The sequence below is a fragment of the Mobula birostris genome, chromosome 3 (genome assembly GCF_030028105.1).
Source record: "Mobula birostris isolate sMobBir1 chromosome 3, sMobBir1.hap1, whole genome shotgun sequence".
Classification (NCBI taxonomy): domain Eukaryota; kingdom Metazoa; phylum Chordata; class Chondrichthyes; order Myliobatiformes; family Myliobatidae; genus Mobula; species Mobula birostris.
This window is the reverse complement of record NC_092372.1, coordinates 204,282,354-204,309,650: the sequence shown is the minus strand read 5'-3', so window position 1 is coordinate 204,309,650 and position 27,297 is coordinate 204,282,354. Positions and strand designations below refer to the sequence as shown.

The following is a 27,297-nucleotide window of genomic DNA, read 5'->3' as shown; positions in this document are numbered from 1 at the left end:
CATTGTTGGTAGAATCTCAGGTGGTGACGAGAGGGTGTACAGGAGTGAGATATGCCAACCAGTGGAGTGGTGCCGCAGCAACAACCTGGAACTCAACGTCAGTAAGACGAAAGAGCTGATTGTGGACTTCAGGAAGGGTAAGACAAAGGAACACATACCAATCCTCATAGAGGGATCAGAAATGGAGAGAGTGAGCAGCTTCAAGTTCCTGGGTGTCAAGATATCTGAGGACCTAACCTGGTGTCAACATATTGATGCAGTTATAAAGAAGGCAAGACAGCGGCTATACCTTATTAGGAGTTTGAAGAGATTTGGCATGTCAACAAATACACTCAAAAACTTCTACAGGTGTACCATGGAGAGCATTCTGACAGGCTGCATCACTGTCTGGTATGGGGGGGGGGGGTGGTGTTACTGCACAGGACCGAAAGAAACTGCAGAGGATTGTAAATTTAGTCAGCTCCATCTTGAGCACTAGCCTACAAAATACCCAGAACATTTCCAAGGAGCAGTGTCTCAGAAAGGCAGATTTATTGACCTCCAGTACCCAGGGCATGCCCTTTTACCTGTTACCATCAGGTAGGAGGTACAGAAGCCCAAAGGCACACACTCAGCGATTCAGAAACAGCTTCTTCCCCTCTGCCATCTGCTTCCTAAACGGACATTGAACCCTTGGACACTACCTCACTTTTTAAAAAAATATGTAGTATTTCTGTTTTTTGCACGATTTTTAATCTATTCAATATACGTATACTGTATAAAGTATGCCTAATAAGATTTACTTATTTATTAATTTTTTCTTCTATGTTATGTATTGCATTGAACTGCTACTGATAAGCTAACAAATTTAATGTCAAATGCCAGTGATAATAAACCCGATTCTGATTATCAATACCTCCACCCCACAACATCCCCCAATACTTTACCATTGATAGTCAGAGTCGCCTTATGTAAAAATTCTACTACGCCTGGCATTACTTTATGGACACGCAATCAAACAGATGTTTATAAGCTATCTTATGTACATATTTATATTAATTGAATTGATTTTCTTACATCCTTTATATACACGATGAGTGAAAATCTTTACATTACGTCTCCGTCTAAATGCGTTTTTTAACTATTGTGTTCTTTATCTTGTTTTTTTTGTGCTGCATGGAACCTGGTGTAACAATTATTTTGTTCTGCTTTACACACGTTTGTAAAATGAATTAAATGCACGAAACGAAGAATGGAGGGATATGGGATATTGTGTAAGCAGAAGCTATTCATTTAGTTTGGCACGACATTTTAGGCCGGAGAGCCTGTTTCTGTGCTGTACTCCGTATGTTGCATCTCGTGGGATAGCTAATAATAAGCATTTTGACACCATCTTAGGGAGAATAGATTTTTTAAAAAGTAAATGCTGGAAATAAATAATTCGAGGAGTATCTGTGGAGAAAAAAAAAACAGGTTAATGATATTCCAGCACCGTCTGCTTTCGTTTTATACCAGCAGTTCAATGCTGTATTTCTTCAGTCCAACCAATTGTTTCTACACAATCCCTCGGTTCACCTTGTACAATATTCCATTCTCTGCTGAGGACGCAGATGTTCTTCCTTGGAGGACCGAGGCGCTGAGCCCAGGAGGACCTGTACAAAGCACGTCGCAGATCTTGCCGGGGAGAGCTCCTTGTTATTCCCGGCGGCCTCTGCGGGTGACGGACTGGGGCGCATGAGGAAGCGATGGCGCTGTACAACTTCAAGAAGATCACGGTGGTGCCGAGTGCCAAGGTGGGGTTCTGGGCGGAGGGACGGACGGACGAGCAGACAGGGGCAGGACGCCGGGATAGCACCCAGCCCGGCTGCTTGCTGGCCTGAGAGCACCGGTTCTGAGCCGTGAAGCTCCGGACACGTGTGTCTTTCTCTGAGTGCCAGCGGGTGCGAATGGAGATAGGGGCCCGAAAAGTTGGGGGGGGGTGGGAGGGCGGACACGGGGATAGTGCTGGGGTCCGGGTTGCAGGCGGACGGAAGTGTTGGTGTGACAGGCGTGTAGGGAGTATGGAAGTTGTTAAAGGGAATGGGGGAAACGAGGACTCGGGGGTTGTGGGGTTCCAGGGTGTTAGAGGGATGAGGTTTTAGGAGAAAGGGGTGTTCGAGGAACGGATGGATGACGACGACGACGACGACGACGGGGGTGGGGGGAGAGGTGGTGGTGGTAACAAGGGTGGTTAGAGGAATTGAGGGGTGGGGATACAGGGGATGATGGAGAGGAGGCAGTGGGAAAGGAACATGAATGGGAGTCACTGGTGTGTGGGCACTCAGGCTGGAGTTGGTGGCATGAGGATTTTGGAGAAGGTGATTACATGACTTCCACTTGCTGAATGGAGTATTAATTCCTAATTCAAACAAGATTTTGAATCCCACATGACTGCAGATATCCTATTCACTCTGGGGTTTAAAAAAATATTGCAACATTCCATAATATTCTGTATATTTCTGGGGTTTAAAAAATATTTCAACCTTCCATAGTACCCTGTATATCTAGGGATTTTCATGGGATTTAAAAGCTAATTTGAAATGTCAGCTGTTTACTCTTTTTCATAGATGCTGCCTGACCTGCTGAATTCCTCTAGCATTTTGTGTGTATTGCTGTCATTTATGGAAGTGGGCATTCATAATTAGGTTAACTTCTTTTAACTATCTCCTTCCTCTGCCAATGTTGGACATTGTTTTTCTGTTAATCATTTGATATCAGTTTGTACTTTGGATCTGAGGCTTCAATTTAAGAAATGGCAGCTGTTTGGGTTTTCTGCTCTGTCACCATAGCATCCTTGTGGTTAAAGGTTTCTACTGCCACAATGATCTGGAATTTGATAAGCTTGTAGTTCCTCTAAAGTTTTCTATGATATCTCAGAATGTTAGTCATTTGTCAATGTGATATTCCAGGCAGCAACTTTAATTTTGTTCCATAGTTCAGCTTTCATTGTACAAAAATAAAATACTCTTGTAGATATAGTAATCTGAAATACAAAGTAAGGCTGGAAATAATCAGGTCAGTTAGCATCTGCAGGCGGGGGGAAGCATCCAGTGTTTCGAAACAGATCCATTGCTTATCATCTTAATTGTACAGACTTGCTGGAAAATAATGTTGTGTTTGGATTTGTCAGTGATTTGCATTAACGGTGTAATGTTTGCACTTCTAAACCATAGTTGGTTATGCAGTCCATTCTCAATTCAGTACTGTAGATTCAGAAAAACTATTTTGTTGTAGGATACTTAATGTGTAAATGTGTTTAATTTGCCCAAGGATATGGCTTCTGAAATAATTTTAATCATTACTATTCTGTTGCTAATTGAACATCAAGATTGATGTGAGTGCCACAGTGTTGATGAGTTTGCATCAATTATCTGAATTTGAAGTTATTGCCAGGAAGTATTTTTAATAGACTAAACTGATCTAAAATACTTAAACATGAGGAAATTTGCAGATGCTGGAAATTCAAGCAACATACACAAAATGCTGGTGGAACGCAGCAGGCCAGGCAGCATCTATAGGAAGAGGTACAGTCGATGTTTCAGGCCGAGACCCTTCTAGTTAGTCCTGATGAGGGGTCTCGGCCCGAAACGTCTAAAATACTTGGTCTAAAATACTTGGCAGTTTTAGCAAACCAAATTTAATGAGATGGGGATCAAAAGCTTGGTCAAAGAATTCACTTTAAGAAGTGGCTATATTTCATAAATGATGCAATACAGCTGGATATCTGACATTGCTGAATTCAATTTTGAGTCCGGAATTACAACTTACCTATTCAGAAGCTGATTTCCTGTTCATTGAGCTTGAATGGGGCTTACTTGGAACAGTGTAAGAGGGTTAAGGCAGAGATGTCAGAGTGAATTGGAGAATTAAGCTGACAGACAAAAGGCACTGAGACTGGCGGGGGCATAAGTGAGTGTAGTTTCTATCACTAAGGAGAAGGTGCTTGAGCAGCTGAGAGGTCTGAAGGTGGATAAGTCGTCTGGACCAAGTGGACTGCACCCGAGGGTTCTGAAAGAGGTAGCTGAATAGATTATGGAGGCATTAGTAGTGATCTTTTCAGTACATGCTGGAATGGTTCTGAAGGACTGGAAAATTGCAAGTATCGCTCCATTCTTTAAGAAGAGAGGGAGATAGAGAAGGGAATCCTGAGTTAGCCTTACCTCAGTGGTTGGGAAGATGTTACAATCCACTATTAAGGATGAAGTTACAGGGTGTTTGGATGCACATGATAAAATAGATCAAAGTCAGCATGGTTTCCTTAAGGGGAAATCTTGACTGACAAACCTATGGGAATTCTTTGAGGAAATAACAGGCAGGATAGACAAAGAGTCAGTGGATATTGTTTCCATGGATTGACAAAAGGCCTTTGACAAGGTACCACATGTGAGACTGCTGAACAAAATTACAGCCCATGGTATTACAGGAAAGATGCGAGCAGGATTGAAGATTGGCTGACTTGCAGAAGGCAGAGTGGGGAAAAAAGAGGGCCTTTTCTGATTGGCTGCTGGTGATTAGCAGTGTTCCGCAGGGGTTGGTATTGGGATGGCTTCTTTTCACATTATATGTCAATGATTTGGATAATGGGCCAAGATTGTAGATGATATGAAGATGGGGTAGCACGTGGAAGCTTTTGAGAGGGTGCAGAAGAGAATAACCAGGATGCTGCCTGGATTAGAGAACATGTCTTAAGAGGAAAGGTTGTACAAGCTAGAGTTTAAAAACGCAAACATGAGGAAATCTGCAGATGCTGGAAATTCAAGCAACACACACAAAATGCTGGTGAACGCAGCAGGCCAGGCAGCATCTATAGGAAGAGGTACAGTCGACATTTTGGGCCGAGACCCTTCGACGACCTCTTCATATAGTTGCTGCCTGGCCTGCTGCGTTCACCAGCACTTTTTATGTGTGTTGCAAGCTAGAGTTTATCTCTTTGGGATGACAGATGATGATAGATGGACTTGATAGAGGTGTATATGATTGAGAAGGATAGATAGAGTGGACAGCCGGCAACTTTTTCCCAGAGCAACAGTGGCCAATACCAGAGGACATCCTTTTAAGCCTGTGGCAAGGATCGGGCCAGTTCATCTTGCTCCTCTGCTCTGTGCTGAACTAAGGGTCTGTGGCTGGACTCTCTTTGTGAACTTCAGTTCAGAAGTAAGTGTAGGGGAGCCTCTTATATTGGCACATGGATTTAAGAAATATGAAGTGTTCTGGGCTGTGTAGGAGGGAAGGTTATATTGACCATGGGATAGATTTATATAGGTTATAGCAACGTCATGAACCAAAGAGCCTGTACTGTGCTGTACAGTGTTCTGTGACTGATATGAAACAGGCAATGTGCCACAGGAAATGTTCTTGAATACATAATATATAGCATATGATAGACTGCAGACAACGTGCTTTTGAAGTGAGCACTCCTCATGTATTTCTACTTAGTTTGCTGAAGATTATAGTCTGGCATTCCTTTGTAATAATGCCATTCAAAAATCAAATACAATGTTAAAATCTGATCATGTTGTTAAATGTATTCAAGTGTAACATGAGGAAAATTTAAAACTGCTGTAATCTTTCAAAGGAGCCTTTTGATGTTATTACAAATAAAAGATTTGTGGCTTGCAAACATGCAGAATGTTGTTGTTTCGACTGGAGTTGCTGTTCATGGTCCAACTTACTTTTCTATCTTTGTAATAGGACTTCATCGATCTGACATTGTCAAAAACCCAGCGGAAGACTCCAACTGTGATACACAAACATTATCAAATTAACAGAATTCGTCACTTTTACATGAGAAAGGTCAAATTTACGCAACAGAACTATCATGACCGTCTTTCTCAGATTCTGACTGATTTTCCAAAACTTGATGTAAGTCATCCAGTATTGTGTGAAGTATTAAATTTAGGCATACTTATGCTGAATGCTTTTTTTTTCCTGTAGAAACGTTTAGATCAATGGCAAATAAATTGTATTTATTTATCTGCATATACAGCTGTGACATTTACTATGCTGTTATTCATAGCTTTTAGTGAATGGGGCTCAAACCCAAATATGTCTAACTGGTTGTCATATTGAAAAATTGTGGTTTCTGATTAAAAATGGTTTACTTTTGGGAGGTCTGGTGTGAAATATTTCTGCATGCTAATATTAAATATCTATTTATGTAGTAATGTTCAACTTAGTTGTGGATTATTTAGATCCTGCATGTCATTGAATTTAAAAAATAATTTTGCCATCTAAAGAGTTGGGAAAGTGAATACAGGGTGCCCAAAACTTGGCTTTTAATTTCTCAGAGTCAAGAAAAGCAACACAAGATGATTCCACGTGTTTCAGAAATGGGGTTGTTTGCTCCATTCACTCACTTAAGGAATAATTGTTCAGGTGCAGGTATTTAGATTGTATAATCCTCTGTGAGAGGGAATTAGGTAATTGCTTGAACAGAGAGTGTTTGCAGAGCTGTCGGGATTCCTGGGTACGGTGCTTGATATACCTTCTGGCTTCTTCTGCACTGTGCCACATGAGGGCAAGTAGATTTCACACTAATTACACTGAAGGTCAGGGTTCATCCCAGATCACAGGAGCTGATAGGCAGCAGAGCTTTCCAGTCCCTTCTAACTATACTCCCTCATTCCTGGAACCCTTGACCAGTTACTCCCTCTCTGGTGTCTTTATACACTTCCTACATCTCTCAACTGCTCATCAGTTTGTGATTACTCTGAGCTCCTATATTCAGTGATATCCAGACCACGTGCATGGCCATACTTCAGGGTTTGTAGCAAAACTGGATCAAAAAGCTCCATTTGTGTTTCATGTGTAATGCTCGTAAGCAGTATCTGCCAAATGAAACAATTGGAGCCCCAGTTGTGTGGTTTTGAACGACACTATTCATGTATACAAGCTTCTATCAAGATGACCAATGTTTTGTCTGTGCAGATACCTGCTTTACTTTTGTGTTGCTCAAACGTTACATCTCTGCTGATGCACACTTCTGTTTTTAACCTGACCTCTACTGGCGACACTGACAACAGTGAATTGTCCCACAGTTACTGTGTTGACAAGCCATTTTGGATTGAATGATCTCTTTGTCACCCTCTCTTCGATGTGTTGGAAGTTACTATTTCCCCCTCTTTGTTTGCCTGCCCAACTCTTTCCCAGTCTGGCGATTTCTATGCAGGAACAGATTTTATATTGGGTTTTGATTCATTATGGGAGTGCTGAGAGCAAAGATTTGCACTGGGTTCCTTGCACAGCAGTGGGGAAAGCATAGATTTGTGTCAGATTACCAGTAGGAGTAGGGATGACAGATTTAAGTCACATGCATAACCTGAGTGATAACTGGGCTACATTTCTGTGAATGTTCAAACTGAAGGACCAGGAGCATTTTAATAAATTAGTGTTCTGTGGGGTTAACACTCAATGGAGTACCAGCTTAAATCCATAATTAGTGGTAATAGTAATAAGACTAATTACATTATCTTGTGTTTTCTAATCATTTTATTATAAAATAAAGTTATCAAATCTTGGTTGTGGGTTTTTTCTATGGACTTGCATAGTTTTTTTTTGGGGAAGGATGTTCCCTGTGTTATTTAGAGTTTAAAGTGGAAGTATATTTTGAACACAGGGTTTCTTATAAAAATGCACATTTGTAGTCATCACGGTTGATGCTTTATAAATCTGTTGTCAATTGGCGATTACTTTGGGTAATGTCAATGAAGTGGAACTTCCAGCAGAAGCTTCTTTTTGATACCAATTGATTTTTTTAATGCATCCAATCCCATGATATGTTTGGTTTAGTGAGGGTGATAAAATTGAAGAATTCATCATTAAATAATTGAGCAATGGCTTGAAATATCCGGAATTTCAAATAACTTTTATAACAAATTTAAATCAGTATAATTTCTGGCAGCTGTTTCAATGAGCTTGTATAAGGAATTGTGAAACTTTTCTCTGTAGGATGTGCACCCATTCTATGCTGACTTGATGAATGTGCTGTATGACAAAGATCACTATAAACTGGCATTAGGACAGATTAATATTGCAAAGAACCTTATTGACAAGTAAGATCTATATTTATCTCTACTTTTCATATCATAAGTATTGTAATAACTTTAGACCATGCATGAGGTTGTTTTGTTAGAAAAACCAATGAATTACTACAATCAGTTGGACAGAATACTGTGCTGCAGTTGAGTTTGAAAGATTCAGAGTTCCTTAAGTGAAGTGAATTTGCACTCTTGTACTAACAGAAAAATATCTTGCTGGGTATTGCACCTTAATAAATAAAACATAACAAACTGCCTTATTCAAGTTTCTGTTCTATAGACTTCCATATGGCATAATGTTCGTGACAGAGTTGCTAATTGATTTTTTAAAAAAATAAGACCAAAATGACGAGATCAAATCAAACATTTTAAAAGTAATTCTTCCATTTATTTATGTAATCTAATTTGTAATCTAATCACACATCAGATGTTTATTTGGCTGCAGCTTTGAAGTAGTGATGCTCCTTCTATCTTTAACCTATGAGGTAATCAGTCTTCCAAGTACACCAACGAAAATCTGGTTTTCTAAAATAGGTTATAAGTAAGGTGTAGGAGGGGAAAGGAAAGAAGGCTAATGACAAAGATTTGTGGTTGGAAAAAGGTGCACAACTTTTGGGTCAGTGTAAGATATGTAGATAATGAAGTAAATGGGTTGTTGCAGCAAACATAATGGACATAATTTATTGGTGTCTCCGAACCTTGATGCATGACGTCTGTGCCAATCCAAGCTAATCCTATCTGCTGTACATAGATTATAGTTTATCCACTTATTAGCTCTTGATTACATTATACAAATTTTTAATTGAGCCTTAATCAAAATCCTATTTTTCAATTAGTGTTGCTAAGGACTACGTACGTTTGATGAAATATGGCGATTCTCTGTACCGTTGTAAGCAGCTGAAGCGTGCGGCACTGGGACGCATGTGCACAATTCTCAAAAGACAGAAGCAAAGTTTGGAATATTTAGAGCAGGGTAAGTGCCAGATTTTCTTGCACTTGTTTATTATGGCTTGGGATCTTGCAGACTTTTGAAGTAATATTTTGCTTTGTAATGCCCTTTATCAATATTTAGAAACTAAATTTAAGATTTTGTTGGTTCCTTGCCAGCACTCAGTCCCAGGTGTTGATGTGTACACAAGTTCTAGCTTCCAAACCAATGAAAATTTTCAATCTATTAACCCATCATTTTCTCTAAGTCCCTGATTGTGGTGTTCGGTACACATAATTGTTATCTAAGGTCCACTGGATGAAATGCCGTGCTTTTTTAAAATCCTGTTTGCTTTTGTTTTAACCACACCATAGTTCACTATTGTAATTCATAAAATGTTATTACTGGAAAATAATTAAATTGCTCATACCTTAATGAGAAGTCATATTATCAAAAGTAAATTATTTTATGAACTATTTTGATGTTTTATTATTGACAAATAACTTATCGTTCATTCACTTGCTCAGGTAGTAGTTATTATAGTGTGACAGTAGTTCTCCAAATTATGTAAAATAATAAAATCTACAGGCATCACTCATGCAGGTGAAATTACCTCGTAATGGGTCTCATCCTGGCCACATTTTTGAAGGTTAATGCTAATGGACCTACCTGCATCTTTCAACAAAATTTCATTTGTTTAAAGTTAATAGCTTCTTACCCAGACAAGTATGATTTATAAGATGGAATTAATTTGAACTCTTTTTGTTCTGACCAGTTTTGTATATTTTAGTGAACAGAACGTCCAGTACCTTAATATCTAATAAGTGCATTAATATTTCTTTCAGTGCGGCAGCATCTTTCTCGTCTGCCTTCTATTGATCCCAACACAAGGACTCTATTACTCTGTGGGTACCCTAATGTTGGAAAATCCAGCTTTATCAACAAGGTGTGTGCTTTGAAATAAAATCTTAATGGATGATTAATCATTCCTTAAAACAGTTTGATTTTAAAATGAAAGTACATTTTCATCATTTGCAAAGATGATGAAAATGTTAAATCTAAAATGTACAAAAGCCAAGTTACTGATGTGGTGAATGCCTTGCTGTACTATTTGAAAAGCTGATTTAAGTTTGTTGATAATTAGTTTGTCCACTGATCAATGCCATAACTAAATTATTCATAAGATAACATTGTCACACTAAGTTTGGCATGCAGTCTTATCCCTATCGGGTAGCAATGAAGAAATGCTATTGTATTACATGCAGGCATTTGTAGTCCAAGCAGCTCTAATTTAATGTTGGGATCATTGGATAACAATGTTAACTACTTAATTATTATTACTGTTGGCGACATGCTGCTCTCCTTTTGCATTCCTCCCCAGCTCTATATCCCAGCATGAGGTTCCCTCAGACCTTGTGGGAGACTAGTGAAGAAATCACAGTGGCCCTAGCAGAGGCCTTTAAAATGTCTTTAGCCATGGGTGAGGTACCAGAGGATTGGAGGATAGCTAATGTTGTTCTATTATTTAAGAAAGGCTCTAAGAGTAAGCTGGGAAGTTACAGGTCGGTGAGCCTGACATCAGTCGTGGGTAAGTTATTGGAATATTCTCAGGGACAGGATATGTAAGTATTTGGATAGACAGGGACTGACAAAGTATGGCTTTGTGTATGGTAAGAGGTGTCTAACCAATCTTGGAGTTTTTCAAGGAAGTTAGCAGGAAAGTTGATGAAGGCAATGCGGTGAATGTAGACATGGACTTTAGCAAAGCCGGGACTTGAGGACCTAACCTGTGGGGAAAGGTTCAGTAGGTTAGGACTTTATTCCCCGGGGCGAAGGAGAATATGAGTGGCGATTTGATAGAAGTATACAAAATTATGAGGAGCATAGATTGGGTAAATGCAAATATGCTTTTCCATTGATGTTGGATAAGACTAGAAATCATGGGTTAAGGGTGAAAAGTGAAATGCTTAAAGGGATCATGAGGGGGAGCTTCTTCACTCAGAGGGTGGTGAGAGCATGGAACGAGCTGACAGCAGAAGTGGTGGGTGCGGGTTCCATTTTAATGCTTAAGAAAAATTTGGATAGGTACATGGGTAGGTGGGGTATGGACAGCTATGGTCCTGCTGCGCAGATCAATGGGACTGGTAGGTTATCAGTGCGGCATGGACTAGATGAACTGAAATGCCCATTTCTCTGCTGTAGTGTTCTAGGACTGACTCCATAGATCCTTTTTTTAACTTTTGCTATTGATCACTTTTCAAAACACATACAAAACGTTAGTTATGTTAGTTTGGTTCAGTTAAGGCATTTCCCATAAGTTGGAAAGTGGCATATACAAATTCCAATTTTAAATGAGCATATTAATTTGCGGCATTGTTATATTGTGGAGTTGAAGGAATATTGCATCATACATCTGCAATTATTGTAACTGCGGCATTCAACCTATTTGCCTCTTGAGATTTTGAAAGACCTTGAGGAAGAACAAAGTCTTGATAATTCCCAACAGTAACTGCATCCAGTTTGCTGTTGGTGGAAAAATGGTGCTTCCCATTGGTAATCAGGTTTTTGCTTAAATTTCTTTAGTTTTAGTCACTTTTTAAACTCACTACACCTTCAGTCATTGTTATTTAAAAGGTGTTTTGTAGTTGTGTTTTAACAACATATGCCTCACATTTTCAAAATTGTAGTTGGGCAAATTCTCAAAAGTCGACGTGCCTAGGCACTTAGAAAATGTTAATGGATGTTAATGGAAAATAGCCATGTAGCTTTTATTTACGTGTCTGAAAAATAACATGGGTATACAATACCTGCATTTGAGCCACTTTAACATAGTCATACAGTCAAGGTCACCCCAAGGTCTGTGCGTCATTTCTGATCAGTGACATTGTAGTATTGTCACCTTGGTTTGTTGCTCTGTGATATAAAGGAAGGCAGTATCACAAGCATTTAGACTCGTGACTTTTAGGAGTTTGATATTGAATAGCTTTTATGGGACAGTCTGCTTTCCAGGCAAACAGATCATGAAAAGGATATATCCAATAAAATATTTTTGATACTCTTGAAATACTTTTGACATCTCTTAAACTAATTGATATTTGGTTAGAGTTGAGCTTTATGGGAAAATATTTTTAAGTGAACAACTTCTGCATATTTCATGCATGACCCTGATGAAGAAAGGCATAAATGTTGTTTCTTTTGTTTCTAATTTGTGAAAAACTCCACTAGACAGGAATTATTTTGAAATAAATAAATAGTGGATTGTTTGGGTTACAATGGTGTGAAACAATGGCAATTTTGCAGATTCAGTAATAAGAATTGGCAAAATTATTCATAATTTATACTGACTTTTTTAAGGTTAAACATAATTTAATCTTGACTCAATAAACGTTTCCATTATTTTTCAAAATATTCTGATTTCTGGTTTTCGTTTAAAAATTTGCAGCCATGAATTAACTGGTTTAATATTTACTTGCAGATTACTCGAGCAGATGTTGATGTACAGCCATATGCTTTTACCACAAAGTCATTATTTGTGGGACATATGGATTACAAGTATCTACGTTGGCAGGTTAGTTTCCACAAACTTGTCTCATTTACTTTATAGTATAAGTGATAGGCCTAGCCCAGCAGAGAATCACGACTCAAGTTGTGTCCTTCAAGATTTACATGAAAGTTCACATATAAATATATTCTGAATTCGTTCTTTGAATTGCAAAGTATTGGGAATTGTGGTTGACATTGGCCTTCCTGACCCAAGAAATTGTTAGCAATTTCAAAGGATGTCAGTATGTTCAAGGTAAATTTATTATCAAAATACATGTGTCACCATATACAGTAAGTACAAAGAAATGCAACAGAATCAATGAAAAACTGCACACAAAGATGGACATAGAATCAATGTGCAAATTGTGCAATATCGAAAAGGAAAAACATCTTGATAATGTAGAGAAATGCTGACTCTTTAATTGGCTTTGGATTGTAGGTGCTGATAATTCTTGTGGACTTAAAGGAACACTTTGATCAAATGATTAATGTATTGAGTTTGATAGATGAGTACAATTCTTACTTAGCAACATCATATCAATAGAACAGAGTGAAGGACATCTTTCCCAACTGGATTAGAGTCAAAGGTTTGCAGTTAATTCGGTAAATGTAGTGGGAGGTTTTCAGAGATGATTAATGCTGTACTGTATTCTTAAATGCGAAACGAAATAATCTGAGATCAGGCTGGTGCTGTGTGATATCCTTTTTGGTTCAGGTGGTTGATACTCCGGGCATCTTGGATCATCCACTGGAAGAGCGGAACACGATTGAGATGCAGGCGATCACTGCACTGGCTCATCTCCGGGCTGCTGTTCTGTATGTGATGGATGTGTCTGAACAGTGTGGCCACACTGTGGAAGAGCAACTGGATCTCTTCAAAAACATTAGACCTCTCTTTGCCAATAAGGTAAAGCACTAATTTTAAGTATGCAACATTTAGTTGGATATTTTAGATGTGATGACATATACAAAGACTGTGCCCGTTGTAATCTGATTAAAACATTAAAGCAAACCCTTGATATTTCTTGCTGTCTCTGGGTTAATTCTGTTGCTTTAATTTGAAAAAGTTTATGCAGTTTTTAGAATGTTAAGCAAAGAATACACATGTACAAAGTTTAACTTCGATAATTTGAATGAAAAACATTCCAACAATGTGCAAGGAAGAGAAGAAATTTATCTCAAATTGTAGCAAATATTATCTTGCAATCAGCATCACTAAAGCAGATTAATGTCTTATTTAATTGTTGTATGAGAGCCTGTTGGTGAATACGAATTAGCTGCTGGATATCCTATTTATGACAGTGACCACAATTCAAAGCAATTCTCAAGCTGTAAAACATCTTGGGACATTGAGGCAAGGTTATGAAAGGCATTCCATAATCTATTTGGAGCAAAACTAAACACTGGAAATGGAAACGTGAACATGGTGTTTCTATTCTGTATGACTAAAACAGCTTTCCACAAGTTAGCTTACCTTTTACTTGATCAAGTAACAAGGGGAGGCAAATGGAATGTGGAAATTATCAGCAGCTTTATTCATATGTTTAAGCATAACTTGGGAAAATTGTATTGACAAGAGTATACCTGTTAATGTGGAGACAGTGGTGGTTTTGTGAAGCTCCATTGTTCATTTGTGTTGGTCTTTTAAAAATTTACATGTGATCTTACAATTGAGGAAAACTGGCACTTTATTGATTTTCTTTGTTTCAGCCCCTGATTATTATTGCAAACAAATCTGATATAAAGAGAATAGAGGAACTTTCTGAAGAACACAAGGTTAGTGGTTTTGCTAATCATATTGCAGCATTAAAGCCAAGCCTCGCACTTGATCGCCTGTAATATCCACTTTAGGAAGTATTACTTTACCTTTGAAGAAGTTGTTATCCATATTTGTACTCATTTGATTTTCAACCAAAGCAGTTTGACATTTTCCATTTCTTGAAGACATACATACATTTGAAAATATTTTGATATTTACATTTCTTGTTCAGTTTCAACTGTGACAATTCAATCACAATTACATTTTATTCTCGCAGAAAATCTTTGCAGATTTGATGGCAGAAGGAATCACTGTTACAGAGACAAGTACTTGGACAGAGGAGGGTATCATTAAAGTGAAAACTGAGGTGAATGCATTTGCGTTTCTCATTTTAGTTCAGGTGTGATTTGCATTTGAATCCTTTTGATACAAACTTCCTGCATCATTATGACTTAAAGATTAGTTTTTAAGTATAATGTAAATGTATTCAGAGGAACTTGGAGTAGATTTCAATTGCAATTGAATTCTGGGGTAATTAATTTTCTTTATTTGCTGTACTGTAATCTTATTTCAATACCTCTTAAATCCTTTAGAAAAAGGATAAAGTTAACCGGAATGAATTTGTTAATCTTGAAAGGTGGCAGCAAGTTTTAAAAGTCACACTGCAAAATGTGTTGGTTTCAAAATATAGAGGAAGCTACCTACAGCTACTTAGAATTATAGTATCATACAGAATAAAAACGGGCCATTTGACTCACTGAGTCTGTGCTGACCATCAAACACCAAGTTACAATATTCCCATTTTATTCTCCTTCACATTGCCATCAATTCCCCTCAGAGTATACCACTAATCTACCTAAGAGGCAATATTTAATACACCAACCCAGAAATAGGAGAAGATTAGGACACTCAAGGGGAACCTCTAGTCACAAGGCGAGCATGCAAACTTTATACAGGAGAAGTTGGGATTGAATGTGGGTCACTGGATCTGTGAGGCAGTAACTTAACAGCTGAAACATCCTGTTGTCCTCCTATTTTAGGTTAATTTAGATTATTCCACGGGATTAATTTAATGTTTTGTGTTGTTACAATGATATCTAAGATTTCTGTTATTTATGTTATATATTTTTGTCTAAGAAAAAGAAATGTCATTATTAATTTATTGAAATTGGTCGACATATTCCCTGCCAGGCTTGTGACAGATTGCTTGCACATCGTGTTGATACCAAGATGAAAGGTAAAAAGGTGAATGATTTATTGAACAGACTCCATCTAGCTGTTCCAGCAAAGAGGGATCAGAAGGTGAGTTAAAACACTCCTGCCATTGCTATGATATAGACTTGCAATTTAACACATAATTAACAACTCTAATATTTTTCTAAGAAATGTATCAGTATTACAGTGGAGTAAATGGGAACCACAGGTGCATGAGAGAGGAGCTTGCCAAGGTTGATTGGAAGGGGTCACTGGATAAGATGATGGCAGAACAGCAACGGCTGGAGTTTCTGGGGGAAAATTGGAAGGTGCAGGATACGCCAAGGATGAAAAAGTATTCTAAAGGGAGGATGAGACAACTGCAGCTGACAAGGGAAGTCAAATACACCATAAAAGCAAAAGTGAAGGTATATAACAAAGCAAAAATTAGTGGGAAGCTTTTTTTTAAAAAAAGGCAGCAGAAGCCAACTTAAAAAAAAAACAGAGAAAAGGTGAAATAGGAAGGCAAATTAGCCAATAACGTTAAAGAGGATACAAAAAGTCCCCCCCCCCCCCAGATATATAAAGAATAAAAGAGAGAGAAGAGTGTTTATCGGACTACTGGAAAGTTATGCTGATGAGATAGTAATGGGGGACAAAGAAACAGCAGATGAAACTAATAGGTATTTTGCACCTGTCTTCAGTGTGGGAGACACTAGCAGTATGCCAAATATTTGAATATGTCAGGAGGCAGAAGTGAGTGTAGTTGCTATTGCAAGGAACAAATGCTTGGGAAGCAGAAAGATCTGAAGGTAGATAAGTCACCTGGACCAGATGAACTTCACCCCAGGGTTCTGAAAGAGGAAACTAAAGAGATTGTGGGGACATTAGTAATGACCTTTCAAGAATCACTAGTTTCTGGAATAGTTCCGGAAGACTGGAAAGTTGCAAATGTCACTTCACAGTTAGCCTGACTTTAGTGGTTGGGAAGATGTTAGAATGAATTATTAAGAAAGAGGTCTCAGGGTACTTGGAGGCACATGATAAAATAGGCCAAAGTCAGCATGATTTTTGTTTTAAAGGGGAAATCTTGCCTGACAAATCTATTGGAGTTCTTTGAGGAAGTAACAAGCAGGATATACAAAGGAGATTCAGTGAATGTTGTTTATTTGGATTTTCAGAAGGCCTTTGTCAAGGTATCACACTTGAGACTGCTTTACAAGATGGGAGCCCATGGTTTTACAGGAAATATACTAGAATGAATAGAAGTTTGGCTGACTGGCAGGCAAAAAGTGGGAATAAAAGGGGCTTTTCTAGTTGGCTGCCAATGACAAGTGGTGTGCTGCAGGGGTTGGTGTTGGGGCTGCACATCAGTGATTTGGATAAAGGAATTGTTGGCTTTGTGGCCAAGTTTGATGATTGGAAGCAGTGTTGAAGAAGCAGTTGCAGAAGGACTTGGACAGATTAGGGGAATGGGCAAAGAAATGGCAGATGGAGTATAATGTATGGAAGTGCATGGTGGTGCATTTTGGCACAGGGTATACAGGTGTGTACTGTTTTCTAAATGGGAGAGAAAATACACAAATCAGAGGTGCAAAGGGACTTGGAAGCCCGCGAGCATGATTCCCTAAGGGTTCGCTTGCAGATTGAGTCAGCAGTAAGGAAGGCAAATGCAATACTAGCATTCATTTGGAAAGGACTAGAATACAAAAGCAAGGATGTAATGCTGAGGCTTCATAAGGAATTGTTCAGACTGCACTTGGAATATTGCAGGAGAATGGGCCTGAGAGGGATGATGGATCAGCCATGATGGAATGGCGGAGCAGACGCAGAGGGCCGAATGGCCTGATTCTGCACCTATGTTTTACGGTCTTGTATACCTGGTGATGGCAGCTGCTAATTTCAACTTCCTACCACCCTTTTGTGTTTGACATAATTGTAATTTATAAATTTTTAATTTTATTTCTATCGATGTCAAATATAAGGAGCATAGGATTAAGGTGAGAGGGGAGAAAACTTCAAAGGAGATTTACAAGGCAGGTCTTTTTACATAGTTGCAGAGGCCTAGAAAGTGCTGCCAGGAGAAGTAGTTGAAGCAGATCTCTTACCAATGTTTATGAAGCATTGCTACTTTATCATAGTACCATTTTTTTGATTAATCAAATATTATATTAGGATCATTTACCCAATGGTTCAGACTTACTTACTCAGCTCTGGTAGCAGGCAAACTATTTCAGTGTAGAAGCACGATTTTGGATTCATTTGGAATTAATACTTAGGTTCTTCTGCAGAAAATACTGTATACAAAAACTGTAGGAATTCTTCTATTTTCTCTCTTGCCTACCTTTTTGGCTGACATGACCGGTTGAGATTTTTACCCAGGCTGAATTAGATTTTTTAGATTAGATTAGAATTACCATGCAGAAGTCTTTAATATTACTGTTTGATTGAGTTACTAGAAATTGATATATTGGTCATCTAATATAAAACACCACTTGGTAAATTTGCACAACATAAATTAGTATTTTCTGGTATCTTCTGTTAAATTGATATTAAACATAGTTTTATCTTGTACTATTGCAGGAGAGACCACCCTGGATTCCTGAAGGAGCTACCACACGCAGAAAAATGGAGGTGGATATGCCAAAGCGAAAAACGGTTGGTATGATTTTCAGTTGCAAACAATTGATTTGCGTTTCTCAACTATGTTTTCATGAAAGACTCTCATCTGACAGGAGCGGGACTTGGAGTTGGAGATGGGCGATGATTATATTCTGGATCTCCAAAGTAAGTACTTTTCTGGAATAATAGATGTTTTCTGATGTTCTGTAGTATTTTAAATTATAATTTTAAAAAAAGTGACGTAAACAATTTGAGAGGCCTTATTCTGATGAATAAAGGTAACCTAAACCAAGTAACAAAAGTTTAAATTAGAAGCGTATATGAACATTATTCAATGATTTTTTAGAAGTAATTTTATGTCCACTTGTTCAAAGTAATTTCTTTATCAAATGACCTTATGTCACCATACACAACCCTGGGATTCATTTTCATGCGGGCATTCACCGTAAATTCTAAGGAACATCTTAGAATCAATGAATGACCACATGACATGAAGAGCCCTTGAAAGTGAGTCCATGGGCTGTGGATGAAGTCAGCCTCAAGAGGGTTAGCATAAATTTAGCTTTTGCATCTTAGTAGGCCTCTGATTACCAAAATACTCAGGTAATACAAAATTCAGCTGAAGTGCATAACCTTGTTCTAAATTGGCAATGAGCTCCTTCCATATCGTTTTGCCAGGCAAAACATTGATTCTCCATTGTTAATTTTCTTATCCATTAGACTGGCATCATAGCTATAACTGTCTCGTTCTGTCATATTTTGAGCTTCTTTCAATGACACATTTGAAGCTTGGCACTTACATAACATTTGTGCGAATAGAAAAAATATATAATTGAAGACCTGACATGCAGTCTTGATTCAGCTTTGTGACTTCGAAGGGAGGTCAATCTAAGCCTAAGTCTTTTCCAGAAGTTTCCAACAGCAGTGGCAAAACTTACTTTGCAGCCAAACACAAATGTCTGGAAATTATACTTTAGTTTGTCATCTCATTAGTGGTAACTGGTATCTATTATTGATGTACCAAGATATCTTGTTTTTCTTTTCCATTTAGAATACTGGGATCTGATGAATGAGTGTGAGAAGCAAGATCTGATACCTGAGATATGGGAAGGTCATAATGTGGCTGACTACATCGACCCTGATATTATGAAGGTGAGTTAAAATTTAGCATTTCAATTTTAATTTGGCATCTTGCCAGCACTGTTTTGTAGATCAATAAAAAATTTACTAAAGAAACATCAACATTGTAGTTTGACTGTGGTATAAATTGAAGCGTGGTGGACATACTGTCAACATTCTACTTGTGCATTAACATTTGTAGTTAAATTAATTAAGCAGAGGGTTAGGCTGTGATCTAGGTGCATAGCTGAATGTTATCAAGTTGAAGCATTAAATATAAATCCTGTACATTTACAAAAGCTAGTATTAGTAATGATGATCATGAAACTATTGGGTTATCATGTTTTTAAAAGAAAAATGCATCTAGTTTACTAATGTCTTTCAGTGTGGTTGATTTGTAATTGTAAACTACCAATGTAATTTTGTATTTAAGGATGGAGAAAACTGCTGGTCTTACCAGTGACTTCTAATCCCTCAAGACTTTTATCAACCTTCAAATTTTATTGTTCATTTCCACTCTAAATGTCATCACAAAAGGCCTATACTGAATTTTAATACGAGATGCAATTCTGTCCTTAATACAGTTGCACTGGTTGCTTTATCAATATGTTTAAAAATTCTGAGTATTCAGTGTTTTCATTCACTCAAGCAGTGCAGTCATAAAAGGGGAAGATGGAAGTAGTTCTTCAGAACATATCAGTGCTCATAGTAATTTAAATTCAAATTCTTAATGTTAGTGGGGGAAGAAGTTCCTTTACAATTCTCAACCATGTAAAGATTTTATAGATAAATAATACATTTCAAATTTTTAGTTCTACTCTGGCTGCTTCTGAATGGGGAGAATTGTTTGAATGTTTTGAGCAGAGGAAGCCGTTTGGTAGAATCCCTTTGGAATCCCCTTCAATACCTTAAGCCTGTGTTACTAACTCATCTGCCAAAGGGAAGTTTATCATTAGTTGTGGCTGATCAAATGAATAAATAATTAATACCTAGCATTTGTCCAATCCCTTGGTTCTTCCTTTTCCTGAAATTTTCATGCAGTAGCCGTCATTGCAGTTTTGATCAACAGTTCACAGTTTGTAAACTAGGATTATGCTTTTTTCCACTTTATAAAGATCAATTATGTTATATTTAGCTGAATGAAACAACGTGTTATTTGTGAATTATTGACTTGATCTAAATGCTTATATGGAATAGAATTGTGATAATTGTTTTTAAAACTTACTGATTTACGACAATAGCTTCAGCATTGGAAATTCTTTTCAGTGTATATTTTAACATGTGCTTTTTGTCCGTCAACTATTTTGGAATTGAGGCTCAGTTTAAAATATTGTAACTGTACCTTTTCAGAAACTTGTAAACCTGGAAAAAGAAGAAGAGTTGAAACAATTAGCAGGGGAATATGATTCAGATTCCGACAGCGAGGATGAGGAAATGAGAGATATCAGAAAGTTGGCTGCTCAGATACGAGAGAAGAAAAAGATGCGAATATTGCTGTCGAGAGAAAAACAAACAAAAAAAGGTCCCAAAATGCCCAGAACTGCTAAAAAGGCAAGTACTTAAGCAACACAAGCAGTGTTTTGAGGAGTTAGTTATGTGCTTTAAGATACACCCTGCATGTGAAATTTTGTGCTTTCCTAAAATCCAGCTACTCTCATCTGGTGGAGGTTCAAGTCCTCTATTTTTCAAGGAAACACTGTTGTTATTTGTAGTTTCAAATAATGGATTTTTGTGTATACTGACAATGGAGCTCCCTGATCAATTTTAGTCATTTTTGAGTTTTGGTTTCTTTCTGAATATTTTGCAGGTTGAAAGAAAAACTTTGGAAAAGGAGATGGGATCCCTTGGTTTGGATATGGCCAACAAAGATGAGGTAAAGTTGATTTTAATGAATATTACTTGAAATACATTTTGGTTCTGTGGCCAAATCCACTGTATATCAACACCTCCTTTTTGATCTGCTGAATTTTATATAAAAATGCCTTATGCTCACCCAGGGCATGCCGCCTTCTCATGGTTACTGTCATGAAGGAGGTACAGATGCTTTAAGGCACACACTCAGCGATTCAGAAACGGCTTCTTCCCCTCTGCCATATGATTCCTAAATGGACATTGAATCCATAAGCACTACCTCATTTTTTTAAATATACATATAGTTTCTGTTTTTACAGCATTTTTAATCTATTCAATATACATACTTATTTTTTCTTTATATATTATCATGTATTGCTTTGAACTGCTGTTAATAATTAACAAATTTCATGGCACATGCCTGTGATAATATACCTGATTCTCATTCTGCCTCACAAATCAAGTGAAGGATCCTTGGCACTTCTGGACTTGAATACAAAGACAAGTTTTGTTGATTCTCGAAGTACTTGTTTTAGAAGATCTTGTGCAATAGGTATCTCTGTGACTAGCATGTAACTGTTGGCACTTTGAAAATTTGCGTTTGAAATAACTATACCTGCAGTCCCTGTGTTATGTAAAAGCTCTGTTCCCGAAAAATGTTTAGGTTGATTTTACCACAAGTCAGAACCTCCATTTCTATATAACATATTACTGTACAGACTTTGCCACAATTTCATGTCATTGAATAGTCACCTGAACACTGTCTTTCATTAAGCTAATGGTATACATGCTGTATCCAATCATTGGTGTATTCAGCCATGAGACATAACTTATTATAGCTTGAAAAATGTTCTGCTGTGTACATACATCTATTGATGCTTCTGGACACATCTTCAGTGATGTTCCTGGAATCATCGGGTGTTTGGGTCTTTCAACATCATACAGCCTCCTCCAGGTGACCCAGCCGGGGCTGATCAGACCCCAGCTTGTGTCCAGATGGCTAGCTACTTATGACTCCATGGCTCCCCTCTTTTGAGCCACAGCCATCTTGAGGCCCTCTGTGCCGCATCGATGGTACTGCGGATGGCTCTCCTCTTTCTCTGTCCCTCGATGCCCAAAATGCTGAAGGCTCTAACTAAAGAACGGGCTATGAATCCCCTACAACCAATCTCCACTGGGAGACACCTCGCTCTCCATCCAGCCTGCTGACAGTTGCTGACCAGTCCTGCGTACTTGGAGAGCTTCCTTTCAAAGGCCTCTTCCAAGTGATCTTCCCATGGGACTGTCAGCTCCAGCAGCACCACTTGCTTAGCAGACTCAGACACAAGGACAATGTCTGGTCGCGGGGTGGTGGCTGCGATATGGTTGGGGAACTTCAGCTGCCGTTCGAGGTCCACCAACAGCTGCCAGTCCCTTGCAGAGGTCAGAATGCCTGCAGATGTTCTTTTGGTGGGTATTGGCTGCTCGCCAGCTCTGACAAAGGCAATGGTCTGCTTGGAGGGTCGGGACCGCTTTGCCCACTTAACTCCTGCACTGACGGCTTCAGCGATGGTCTTCAGGACCTGATCATGCCTCCACCTGTACCGTCCCTCACCAAGTGCCCTTGCACAGCCGCTGAGGATGTGCTCCAGGGTTCCTCACTTGGAGCATAGTGGGCACGCAAATGACTCTGCCCTGCCCCATGTGTGCAGGTTTGATGGGCTTGGAAGCACATCGTACACTGCCTGGATGAGAAATTGGATGCGGTGTGTTTCGGCTTTCCAAAGATCAGCCCAGGTCATTTTCTTCTCAACCGCATTCTCCCATCTTGTCCAAGCTCCCTGTTGCTTCATTCCCACCACCTTGCAGGCTCTCATCTCCTCGACTACTGCTCTCACCTCCTCCTGAACTAGATGACACCTTCTCTTCCCTCTGGTGTCCATTTGGGGAGTTGGAAAGGATCCTAGCCCAGCTCGGCCTTGTGTGACCACTCCCACCAGCCTCCTGTGATGCAGCCTCGCCTCTGCCTCCTGAACAGCTTCCTCTGCCCTCCACTTCCTGCCAGTAACTTGGATCCCTGCTGTAGCCACCTTCGGGTCACTTGAATCCCCACACTGTAGCACTTCTCTGGCTCTTGTTATCTTGAATTCTTCCTCCAAGGATTTGAACGGCAGTTGCAGTTTGTTGTGGTGTCCATAGAGTGCGATGCTGCTCAGGGTCTTTGGCAGCCCCAGCCATCTCCTGAGGTGGTTGCTAACCCTCCTCTCTAAGGTTCCGACTGTCGAGATCAGAACTGCATAGACGAGGAGGGGCCACAGGATTCTGGGAAGAATGCCATGCCGATACACCCAGGCTTTAAACTTCCCAGGTAGGCCAGACTTGTCCACAGATTTCAGCCAGCCATCCAACTCAGTGCAGGTTGCCTGAATGGATGTTGTGTCCCTTAAAGAGCTGTCAAAAACTTTGCCTAAGCTCTTGACTGGCTTTTCTGTGATGGTTGGGATGGCTGTGCCTGCGATGCTGAACCGGAACTTGTTCTCCACCTTCCCTTTCCTCAGCACCATCGATCTTGATTTGGCAGGTTTGAAACGCATCCAGGCCCACTCCACCAGCTTTTCGAGACCTTGCAGAATCTACCGGCAGCCTGGGACTGATTCTGTGGTGACTGTGAGGTCATCTATGAATGCCCTGATAGGTGGTTGCCGTTGAGGGGAATTCATTCTGGGCCCTCTGCACTCTGGTTCAGCAGACTTAGTGAGCATGTTCATGGCCTGGGAGAACAGTGTCATTGAGATAGTGCACCCTGTGATGATGCCGATCTCCAACTTGTGCCAGGTTGATGTAATTGCTCTTGAAGAGACCCTCATCCTGAAGTTGCTGTAATAATCAGCGATAAGGTCTCTGATTCTGCTGGGGACGTGATATTTGGTCAGCGTGAGCTGCACCAGCTTGTGCGGAATGCAGCCATATGCATTTGCCAGGTCGAGCCACAACACTGACAGGTTGCCCTTGTTCTCTCTGCCCTCCCTGATGAGCTGTGTCACCACACCAATGTGCTCCAGACAGCCTGGCATCCCTGAAATGCCACCCTTCTGGACTGATGTATCAATATAGGTGTTCTTTGCTAGGTAGGTGCACAGCCAGTTAGAAACGGCACTGAAGAAGATCTTCGCCTCGACACACAGCAGGGAGATGATGCGAAACTGATCTATCTGGGTGGCATTTTCCTCCTTCGGGATCCACACCCCTTCAGCCACTCTCCACTGTCCTGGGATCTTCCCCCTTCTCCAGAAGATTCTCAGGATCTTCCACAGACGCAGCAGGAGTTTGGTGCAGTTCTCGTACACTTTGTACGAGGTGTTGCTTGGTCCTGGAGCCAAGGGTATGGGAGAATTTGCATTGAGATTTCCATAAATTGTGTCAATTTTAATCCAAATTATAGGGGATTATTTATTCTACATTCTATAATTTTTTTGATGTAATATCTCAATGCACTAATATAATGAAATGATCTGTATGGATAGCATGCAAAACAAAAAAAAATTCACATCTTGGTACTTGTGACAATAATATATGAATTTATCTAAGTCAATATAATTTTTCAGTTGATAAAATACTGGAATATGGTTGTTCACTTATACGATGGCTTCTGTTACATGTTAACGCATTAGAGTAACAGAGACATTTCGAAACCCAAGATGTGAAGACTAGATAATGCATAGGTAATGTGACCAGTAGTTATGCTGAGGACAGGAGCTATTGTAACTCCTGCCATTCTTCCTCCTTTTGTTTCCTGTTACGAGTGAATATATTGCAAATATTGAAAGAAAACTGAGTATATTCTATTTTGAAATCCAATGCCTTTCAAAGTCACAAACTATACCGTTCTTTGAAAATAATGCCAATTTGCAATTAGCATTCTTTGGGATTTAATATTTTTGTACACTGCAGAAAGTTGCTAAAAATTAGAATATTCTTATATTTGGTTTGCGTATGCAATAAAGGTAATAAATTTAGTTGTTAATGCACTGTCACTTGTATATTGAGTGTTTCAAAGCTACTGAAGTGTGGATAACATTTTATTTTTGTTTGCATGCTGTTTAGACACACTACGCAGAACAAGCTCGGCGGTCTAGAAGTGTCACCAGGAAGCGCAAGCGCGAAGAATCTCAGCCACCAATGTCTAAAGCGCGCAGTCGCAGCACTTCTCGTACTCCCCGTGATGTGTCTGGTGTGCGTGATGAAAAGGTTAGTTCCCAGTTCATACCCAAACTGACTGTAGTGTGGAGAAGCAAAAGTGGTTCCTATCCTTTCTACTGAAATGAGCACGTCATTGAACTGACCATTAGCATCAGTGGATCTACAAGTGATAAGGTGTTAAAACCTGATCATTTAGGGCAGGGATCCCAACCTGGGATCCATGGACCCCTTGGTTAATGATAAGGCATAAAAATAAAGGTTGTGAACCCTGATTTAGGGGATATGTCCGAGAACTATGATGAATAATTTCTTGGTTGGAACTTGATCACGTTTGGAATCAAGATCTGTACACTTTTAGGTTGGGATATTTTCAAGATTTGGGCTTTATTTTGCCTTGTCACCTTTTGAGGAAGTCTCAGTTGTTTTCATGTTAGGAATTTTGATAATTGCCGCAAGATCCTCAGGAAATAGGATAAAGGATGTTGTCAGTAAGATGGCTCATCAACGTTAATTTTAGTGCAGTAACTCGATACTGAGGACGTCAATGGAATAGGGGTATATAGTATTAGTACAGCACTTGTTTTGTGGGCTTTAATCACCCATAAAGGAAATTTTACAAATGGAGAAACAGACTACTACAGGCCCCTTGAGCCTACTCTACCTTGTAGTAACTTCATGGCTGATCTATGCACACCTTATTCCTGCCCTATTCCACATCCTTGCGTTATCTAATACCTATCAATTCATCAGTTTCAATCTTGAAAGAAATGAATAACTAAGCTCGCAATGAATAAATACTATTTCAAAGATCCACCACCTTTCTTTTTGCAGGTGTCATCTCATTTCAGTGTCTAATGGCATACCCAACATTTTAAGAGTTTGTGATCCCTAGTTTTTTTCAAATTCCAGTGATTCATTGAAGTTCCAAAGCTACCATGGTGATATTTGCTCTTGACTTGGATTGCTAATCTTGGTCTCACTTTGGTAAATTGACCCCAGCCATTCAACACCACTGTATCTTGTACAGTGGGAGCAGTACCTCTTTGCCTTTCAGTAGTGCATTGGGAAGTTGGTTATTTGGTTTCAAACCCACCCTGCATATGACATTTTGTTTTTTCTCAAATCCAAATACACTCCTGCGCAGAAAGTTCAAAATCACTATTTTTCGGGAGATTGCTCTGAATTGTAGGATTTAAGTTTGTTCATTTTAAAGAATGGTAGCTTTAGGGTATAAAATCAACTCTGCTCCATCTTTTAATTTTGTTTTCTTATAGCTTATGCCTTCAATAATGTTGTGTAAAGCAAGTGTTGTCCCACATCTTTTGACTTGAATGTCTTTATTCCTTACATAGATGTTGAAGAAGGTGAAGAAGATGATGAAGAACTCTCAGCAGGATATGAATCGCATGGGCAAGAAAGGAGAAGCTGATCGACATGTATTTAACCTTAAACCCAAACATCTTCTCGTTGGCAAGAGGAAAATGGGCAAAACAGACCGTAGATAAAGTGGCATTGTCAATCAGACTGTAGGACTTCCATATTCAGTTATAAGAGAGCTCTCAAGTGACTTGTGATATGATGAAGTGTTACATCATTTCGAAACTTTTAAGTTCAGATTGTTCATCAGAACATAACTGTGCCTTTAATGATTCCTATATAAAAAGAAATTGAATATTAAATTCTACAGACTTTTTATCTGTTGAAGTGCATTTCCTGACACTGTCTAAGAAATATGTACAAGATACATTAGGGCAACAAATGTCTGTTTTGAAACGGGCATAGCCAGAGAATAACTGGCAGGATTCTACTTTGAAGATGCCTAATACTATCGAGTGATAACTTTTGATAGAGTTTTGATTTCCTGCCTATAGTTTTTAAATGTACGTGGTAAACATGACTATAAATTCTTGCATTGGTAAACTGAAAATGTATGAAGAGACTGGAACCCACTCAGTGGGTTTTTCAATAACCAAAAGTGAGATATTAAATAATTTTGTCCATTTGTTGCATTGCATTATAATTACAAGATTCCTTTTTGTGCATTTCAA

The 27,297-nt window shown here is 39.0% G+C and overlaps 1 protein-coding gene across 1 annotated transcript; it reads left to right on the top strand.

The window, feature by feature from the left end:
• The first annotated feature begins 1,663 nt into the window (after window positions 1-1,663).
• Window positions 1,664-27,297, top strand: gtpbp4 (GTP binding protein 4). The gene is made up of 17 exons (XM_072254005.1): window positions 1,664-1,772; window positions 5,710-5,880; window positions 7,966-8,069; window positions 8,891-9,027; window positions 9,828-9,928; window positions 12,458-12,550; window positions 13,241-13,432; window positions 14,236-14,301; window positions 14,562-14,651; window positions 15,476-15,586; window positions 18,062-18,136; window positions 18,214-18,265; window positions 19,152-19,252; window positions 20,570-20,770; window positions 21,027-21,092; window positions 25,154-25,297; window positions 26,602-27,297. Exons 1-17 carry the CDS (start codon window positions 1,725-1,727, stop codon window positions 26,752-26,754), a joined length of 1,905 nt encoding a protein of 634 aa, XP_072110106.1. The 5' UTR covers window positions 1,664-1,724; the 3' UTR covers window positions 26,755-27,297.